The sequence below is a fragment of the Bidens hawaiensis genome, unplaced genomic scaffold (assembly GCF_021521415.1).
Source record: "Bidens hawaiensis isolate Kalapana, Puna unplaced genomic scaffold, B.hawaiensis_p1.1 tig00007737_1, whole genome shotgun sequence".
NCBI classification, from domain to species: Eukaryota; Viridiplantae; Streptophyta; class Magnoliopsida; order Asterales; family Asteraceae; genus Bidens; species Bidens hawaiensis.
The window spans coordinates 414656-423662 of NW_027491536.1; the positions used below are offsets into that span (position 1 = coordinate 414656).

General features: G+C 34.6%; 1 protein-coding gene across 2 annotated transcripts; it reads left to right on the forward strand.

The window, feature by feature from the left end:
* Positions 1–7649, forward strand: LOC143635824 (uncharacterized). Of its 2 annotated transcripts, XM_077103563.1 has the most exons (6): positions 1–88; positions 2382–2750; positions 2787–3406; positions 4082–4228; positions 5192–5377; positions 7206–7649. In XM_077103563.1, exons 2-6 carry the CDS (start codon positions 2384–2386, stop codon positions 7284–7286), a joined length of 1401 nt encoding a protein of 466 aa, XP_076959678.1. In that variant the 5' UTR covers positions 1–88; positions 2382–2383; the 3' UTR covers positions 7287–7649. The 2 variants fall into 2 exon arrangements, with proteins under 2 accessions (XP_076959678.1, XP_076959677.1); XM_077103562.1 differs by having other exon boundaries at positions 2382–3406; positions 7206–7648.
* The last annotated feature ends 1358 nt before the right edge of the window (positions 7650–9007 follow it).

Sequence of the window (9007 nt, forward strand, 5' to 3'; positions counted from 1 at the left end):
ACATAAAAAACCTAGCTTTAAGCAGACTGCTACTTCGAGCAAATATTATTGACACATTTCTTCGATTCATTCTCTGGTAAGCTTCATTGTATGATTCAATTGTGTTTCTGCTGTTAATTGATAACCAATTGCAAACTCTTTTAATTATATTACACTATTATATATATATTTATATGTATATATGTATAACTGTATTGAGTTCCGTATTATGAATTCAAGATTTTGATAAAACCCATGTTTTGATGATGGGTTTTGTGTGAATGATGAGCATCAGTTTTAGTGTTTGACTACCAGTTTGATTTAGTGTGGGATTTGTGTGGTTTTTAGCATTTTGTGTTACGCGCACCAAGTGTTCGATGAAATGCCGCAATGAGTATACGAAAGTGTTGTTATTTCTTTTGATTGTAGTGAAAGTGGTTAACCTTTTACAGTTTTACTCCCCGCCCGATGAGCATCGGATGCTTTCTTTGACTGCAAGTTTGATTTAATGTTTAATTTATGTGATTTTTACATTTTTGTGTTGTGCACGCCAAGTGTTCGATGAAATGCCTCGATGAGTACGCAAAGTGTTTTTATTTGTTTTGATTGTAGTGAAAGCGGTTATAACCTTTTATGAGCCTGGCTCAGCAGATTTTACCCAATTTATGTTCAAGATAAATGGATTGCGTAGACGTTGTAGTGATCTAGATGACCACTATATTGAAATCCATTGGTTGATCTTACTGAATAACCTTGTGTGGAACCGGATACCATGCGTGCTTTCAAGTAAAGTTTTTATTAATTTATATCATCTGCAATATCTGATGTAACTGAAAAATACTAGCCACGGAAAGTAAATTCAGAAAACATGTATGAAATGGCTCAAGGTCATTGAAGTACACTACACATCAGAAGATCTGTATGACTGTATCTGTCTTTTACGTGTAATTTGTAGTTTTGGATCATGTGTAGTTTATATGCACGGGGACCCTAGTTCACAAAAAGAGATAGTTTTGGATTATTTCTAGGTCATATGTGCAATTAATAGTTTTGGATCCAGTGATGTAAAAATCGCTAGTCGCTAGTCGGCTGGTGGGGTGGGGACTAGCAATTAATCCGAATTAATCGGGATTAATCGGATCGGACTTTAATGCATAATTTTCATTTTTATATATATAGACACGCATTTTTATATGTAATTTTCAATTTTATACATACATAAACACATTTTGGCCCGGAAATTGGCTTGAATCTCGCCAGAACCGCTGGTTTTTGATGGAATCTCGCAGTAAACCGCTAATTTTGGTCGGAATCTCACTAAAAACCGTTGATTATGGTCAGAATCTCGCCGGCAACCGTCGATTTTGGCCACAGTTGATCGTTGATCGATTAGCCCAAAATTAATCAGTGAAGTGGGGACTAGCGATTAATCGGGGATTAATTGGCGCCTAGTCGGAATTTTGGCAACACTGTTTAGATCATGTGTCGGTTAGGGTTCAGTTTCCTATATGTATATCTTGGTTATCTTATAGTTTGTTTTTCCTATTTTACTGAATTAAGACCATAAGTTTTATGAATGATTAATCATTATATGTTAGTTTCATTACCATTTCGATGCATCTCTTTACTAATTTGAGACTATGCTTTATTTAGTTTAGCAAATCGAGAACCGTGATGTTTTGGTTTATGAGCCATTTTCTATTTAATATCTTTCAGTATCATGGTTTAAAAAGGCTTTCCGAGGTGCGCCTCGAGGCTTACGCCTCGGTGGAAAAACGCATAAGAGGCTTAGCCTCATTAGGGTTTACTGAAACCTAAGCCTTGACCTTTGCGAGGCGGTGAGGCTTCAAGGCGAGGAGTTGAGGCCTAAGCCTCACTAGAAGTTGTGAAATATGGAAATACGGCAAAAAAATTTATTTTCTGGACATTTTTTTCACCCATTTTGTGCTTAGTGGACTTAATTAGTGGGCCAGCCCAACATTTACTGCTAGTGGACTTAAAAAATATCATCGTTTAACTGTATAATGGTTAGGGTTTAATTGGTGTGCCTCCTTTCACAACACCAAGCAACAACACAAACACAACAACAAAAATCTATGATGTTTGTTTTGTATTTAATTAGTGGTTGAACTATTTTATTATGTTTGTTTTATTACTAAATAAGGTTTTTAATATTCATAATCTTTTATTTTATGTTAAAGTGCGATTTTTATAGATTATATATATTTTTTTAATACTTTTTAATAATGTTTCGAGGCTTACACCTCGGTCCGCCTCGAGGCTTACACCTCGAGAGTCTGACAGAAAACGCCTCGAGGCTCGTTTCCGCCTTTTTAAACCTTGTTCAGTATCATTTCTGTTAATTTTGTATTTTGAATCTGTTTCAGAATTGCAGTAGCTAGTCATGAGACGGAGCTTGGGAAAGCTTTCACACCCTGCTATCGGACAAACTAGCAGAAAAGCCCTTCTCTTGTCCTCACCTTTTGATTTTTCTACACAAGCCGGAAACAGTGGTGGTGGAGGTAGAGGCCGGGGACGAGGCTCTGATTTCCCCAAATTCAGTTTCGTAAGCCCTGGACCTAACAAAAGTGAGGAAACAATTCCTGATGACGAGACATCCTTCCGGGCCCCACTCGGTCATGGTCGAGGCAAACCCCTTCCACCCCCTCCAAATATCCACCAGTTTACTTCTTCTGAACCGCCAAGTAGCGGCAGAGGTACCGTTGCAGGTCGTGGTCGTGGCGGTGGCGGGCCTGGCGGCGTGCCGCCACCTCATCAGTTTGAGGAAAATTCAAAACCGAGAACACCAACTCGAGATCAATCTGGGAACCAAGAAAATAGTGGTCTTCCTTCTGGTATAATATCTGCTCTATCTGGTGCGGGCCGTGGACGGCCCACGTCAGCACCGACATATGAAGCTAGTGAAAAGGTTAAAGAAGTTAACCGCCATATTAAACCGAGACAGCCTGTGGGCCCGGAAACTCGGCCCGTTGAACCTCGGCCCGCTGAATCTCGGCCCGCATCTCCTAAGTTGAGTACAGAGGAGGCGGTAAAAAAGGCAAGGAGTGTCCTTTCAAAGGATGACGATGGTGTTAGAGGTGGGCCCCGAGAAGGGTCCAGAATGTCGGAAAGAAGTGACGGTGGTGGCCGAGGGCTACGAGGCCGTGGGGGTGATAGGGGGCGAGGGCGGGGCGGAGGTAGGGGTGGTAGGGGTGGACGGATGCCAAACCGTGATTATGATAATGATAAGGATGATGAAGATGACGAAGATACTGAACTCGATAAAGCTAATGAGGAGAAGCTGAAAAAGTATCTTGGGCCTGAAAAAATGAACATTTTGCTCCAAGCGTTTGAAGAAGCTAGTGCGAGTGCTTTACCTTCACCTGCAGAAGATGCTTTTGTTGATGCAATGCATACCAATATGATGGTACTATTGACTTTCTTATGATATTTGTCAGACATGTGTGATGAGTCAAAATATGTTTTTTGGTAAAGTTCGAAACAGGGAGGGTTGACCCTAGCCACTTTTTAGTCAAAATGTTAGAGCGTCAAATATGATTTACAAATTATATAAAGTTTCAATTTATTAATTTTTTGCATAATCTAGTCACTAAAAGATGACTCTGTGTCCAGTTTGTTTCATTTTGTATGCAAAAAACCAGCTGTCAAAAATAATAAAAAGATGTTAAATGTATGTGTAAAACTGTTATAATTACCAATTTTAAAATGACCCAAACATTACAGAAAACCATCTTGTAATGATTTAGATGTACGATGACTAAAACGTGACAAATGGAAAAGTAGTTGTTTTTTGTGCAAAAAAAAACCCTTAAATAAAATCCGTTTTTTAATATAGAAGTATTATATAAGAGGTTTTATGCATTGAAGATACATTTAGGGCGATTTTGGAGTTGTTTAGTTGGTTTTCTAATTAGCTAACTTTTTTTATTTTACTCGTTTGACATGTTAAAGAGATAAAACATATTAAAATCAGTCATTTTATAAGTAAATGAGTAGAGTTTGTCACATCTATTCAGTATTGTTTGGTAATATGTTTAATAGTTTAACTAATATGTTATTAATTATTATACTATGCCTGTAGTTGGAATGTGAGCCAGAATACTTGATGGAGTTTAATTCTAATCCCGACATTGATGAGAAACCTCCCATCCCTCTTCGAGACGCTCTTCAGAAAATGAAGCCATTTTTAATGGCTTATGAAAATATTGAAACTGAAAAGGAATGGCAGGTTAGTGACCTTTGACAACTTGAAAACAATCCTTCATCTTTTCATTTACATATATTTTTGGTCAAATTATGGTTTCATCTGTACACTTTTGAGCAAGAGTTGCAGAATATTAACTTAGAGGTGGTAGCATTGGGCTGGTTATACGGTATTGGTATCTGTCAAAATGGACTCGTTTTGGGTTGGCAATAGATCATTTTTTTTCATTTTAAAGATTTATTTAATTAAGTATTGTGTTAAATATGATTACAAAAACCATATTACGATAAAATTATAAATTTACTAATAGGGAGGTTCAGACATTGACCTGTTTAAGATAAAAGTCATGGATGGGCAAAAACTGCACACCTTTTTCTCGTTTTAGCAACTAAATTCAAATTAGGTGTAAAACAGATACCAAGTTGCAAGTAACCAGTAAGCAACGAATGACATGTTCAACGGGAACAGCTCAATTTTTTGCTACTTTTTAAGAAGATACCTAAAAAGGCATTCTATCTGCCTCGTGGCATCTAGTTTGACATAAATTAATTAACTTTTAGCACTAAGTTTTAAAAAGAATATTAATTTAATTGCATATGTGTCATCTGATTTCCACGTCAGCATTTTATAAGTAAACCAGTTAAATGAGGTTGGCCATTTGGTTGCTTACATCAATACTAATAAATTGTGAGTTGTCTTCAATTCCGCTTCAATATTATTGTGAGTTACTAAAATCGACATAAAAATGTAAAGCGTGTTTCAGTTTCGTGCAGCTTGCTCTAAAAATAACCCAAATTGATCCATTTACGACCAAATAGATCAAAGTTTTCACCTGGCAGAACTACTGTATAAGTGTATATCAATTCAAAATACAACTCTAATGATGAAAAAACAGAGTTTTTTTGTTTGATTATATATAGCTACTTGTATAAACCAGGAAATTAGAAAACTTGTATTTGTAATTGCCAAATAAACCAATTTTTTCAGGAATGTTTGGAAGGGACAATGAAGCAGGTCCCTTTGATGAAAGAACTTGTAGATGCTTATAGCGGGCCAAACAAGTCAACTGCTAAAAAACAAGGGGAGGAACTTGAAAGAGTTGCCAAAACTTTGCCTGAAAGTGCACCTCAGTCTGTTAAACGTTTTACCGATAGAGCTGTTCTTTCTCTACAGGTCAGTCTTTTTTCTATATTTTGACTGTATTTTATCGTTATGAATCAAGGTTGGATTTTTAGATAACGGGCCACAATGGGTTGGGTTGACCCGTCAACACTTTCTTTTTCCTTTTTTTGTGGATGTTTAGTAGGGGTGTGCGTGGTGCTGTTCGGTGCGGTTTTGGGCTATAACCAAACCAAAAACCGAATCTTCGGTTTTTGGTTTTTTCGGTTTCGGTTTTTATTTTGAATTCGGTTTGGTTTCGGTTTTTGCTATTTGAGGTTGAAAATTTTAGGCCGAAAAAAAAAGTTACACCGAAAATGATGAATTTATGTAGATAATTTTGTTGATTATTAACTTAGTGACTATTATACATTTAGCCAAAAATATTTGAATTACATTTGTATTAAATTCTTGTAAATTACTTAAAATAAAATTAAAAATCTTGAAATTCAGTTTGGTTCGGTTTTTCGATTTTTATTACATGCAAAACCAAAACCGAACCATAAGTTCGGTTTTGACAAAAACATAAAATCAAACTGTCGGTTTTTATTTCGATTCGTTTTTTCAGTTTGGATTTTTCGGTTTTTATGGTTCCGGATCGGTTTTTTTGGTTTCTTGCACTCCCCTAATATTTAGTATATAAATAGGGTAAATATTATAGAAAAGCAACTTACTTTGCAAAATGGTCCACCTTGGTAATTATATTTATTCATGTGTTGACCTTGTAAATAAAGTTATTAGAATGGGCTAATATAATAATTATAATGTAAAACTTAATTACCAGATTAGAGGCAAACAAACACTTTAATTATTACCAAATTAGCCCATTGCCATTACTTTAGTTAACATGTTGAGACATAAAAAAAACATAATTACCAAATTGAACTATTTAGCAAATTACTTTGCGCTGTCGGATATGATCACAAAAACTAAACTATACCAAATTAAACAATTTAGGAGGTTACACTTTACAGACACTTTTTCATAATTTGGGTGACTTTTAAACGGTTCAATGTGTTTCCTTCTAACTGATTTTAATTTTATTCGTTTATTAATAAAATACAACAAAAATTGACTCTTTTTTTCTAACAAATAAATCAATTTGTCTTTGATGTGTAAAATAAATGATATAACTAGGGGTGTGCGTGGTGCGGTTCGGTGCGGTTTTGGGCTAAAACCGAACCGAAACCAAAACTTCGGTTTTTGGATTTTTTGAAACCGTTCGGTTTCGGTTTTTCTGGTTTCGGCTTTTCGGTTATCATTTTTGTTTTGATTCGGTTTCGGTTTTTTGCCATTTAAGCTTAAAAATTTTAGGCCGAAAAAAAAAGTTGACAAAAAATAATGAATTGAAGTATAAATAATTTTGTTCATTGTTAACTAATAAACTAATAGACTATTATACATTTGACCAAAATATATGAGTTACATATATATTAAATTCTTATAAATTACTTAAAATAAAAATATAAAAATTTAGGAATTCGGTTCGGTTAGGTTTTTATTACATGGGAAACCAAAACCGAACCGTTAGTTCGGTTTTTACAAAAACATAAAACCAAACTAATAGACTATAATACATTTGACCAAAATATTTGAGTTACATATTTATTAAATTCTTATAAATTACTTAAAATAAAAAATAAAAATTTAGGAATTCGGTTCAGTTCGGTTTTTATTACATGGGAAACCAAAACCGAACCGTTAGTTCGGTTTTTACAAAAACATAAAACCAAACCGTCGGTTTTTGTTTCGGTTTGGATTTTTTCGTTTTTTCGGTTTCGGAAAGGTTTTTTCAGTTTCTTGCACACCCCTAGATATAACAAACTATATATTTACAATGCAGAGCAACCCGGGATGGGGATTCAACAGAAAATGCCAGTTTATGGATAAGTTGGTTTGGGAGGTTCAACAGAGTTACAAATGAGAATATTACTGCTTCAAATACGCTAAGGAAAAAGACATTATCGCGGTCTGATAGTTTTTTGCAAGATCAAGTTATTTTAGTTTGTTCACTTTTGAATCGGTAAACCGAGAGAATTTACATGAATTAGTGGTCTTTTATTTTGTCATAAACATTTGTAGTTTGTAATAATCCATGGTAGACTTTTGCTTTATTCAACAGCAGCTGCAATGGGTCTCATAATCCTTTTTATATATAAGTTGTCGTCGATTAATGGAGTAGGATTGGCATGTAATGCCGAATCATACTTTTCGCTCAATATTAGATTCGAGAATTGAAACGTAGTCTTGGCGGTGTTAATCGAGGATGCACGAGAGAAGGATTTGTTCTATTTTCAAACTTACTTTCAACCTATAATTTTTTTTCTTTTTCTTTTTCGTGATCATGTATGATGCGTATTTCCTGTAAGACTGAGAGTATCATGCGCCTTACCCGTAAGACTAAGAGTAATAGAAAAAATCAATTTGCGTATAAAATTTGACAAAACGATTTAACAACTCTTGAACACAACTTAATCAGATTGTAATTGCAGAAACAACGATTTACATCTACAAACAAATAGGGGTGTAAACAAAACGAGACGAGCTGAGCTCGGCTCGTTTAAATAACACGGAGCTCGATCTCTGCTCGGGCTCGGCTAGTTTAGTATTTATTAATTAATTTTTATATATTTATAATTATTTTTGTATATTTTTTCTTCAATTATAGTTTTATGTATAAAATAATATTTGTTATTTAGTTATTTTTTATAACATTATATATATTAATTAATAAATATTAATATATATTAAAAAATTATATAAAGGACATGCTTGTTTAGGCTTGCGAGCCGGCTCGATCTCAATAAGTGAAGCTCGGGTTCGTTCATTGAACGAGCTTACTTTCAGGCTTAAGCTCGGGCTCGATTAAGGGGGCCTCAGTTAAGTTTTTTCACGAGCCATTCTCGATTAGCTCGTAAGCCGCTCGGCTCGTTTGCACCCCTACAAACAAAGGCAAAACTTCAAAATTGTACTAGAAAGGAAACACAACTCAACATTGTTTTAATCTAACAATAACGTGAAGACGACGATGAGATCTGTAACAGATTCTCTAAGAATACGTTCAAGAACACCAACATGTCTCAATGACGATTTAGGGTTTTGATGTGAGAGAATACTATTTTGACTGATCAAAACCCATCTGAACACTTTGACAAGCTCACATCTAGTGAGGGCTGTTCACGAGCCGAGCCGAATCGAGCGAAGGCTTGCTCGTTGCTTGGCTCGTTTACAACTGAACCGAATCGAACGGCTGAAATTTGAACCGAGCAAAAACCGAAACGAGCCAAATTCGAATCGAGCATTTTTCGATCGAACATCGAGCGATTTCGAGCATTATTTATTTCTTTTTCACTTTAAAATTTTCAATAAGAAACAAATTTGAAGGTTGTAAATAATATATTGTATAAATAAATTAATAGTTTTTAGACAAATGTGTAACAGATTGTAAATTTTTATTAAAAATAAGTTTGAAGTGAGATATAATGATCATGTAAACAAACTTCTAGTATTATAAAAACTTGAAGTGAACAAATAAAACTATAAAATTGACGAAATATGAAGAATTTAAAGGGGTAAACATAATTGTAAGCTTATATTTATGTGTTTTGTTTATATATTTATATATTTGTTCATATATAATTATAT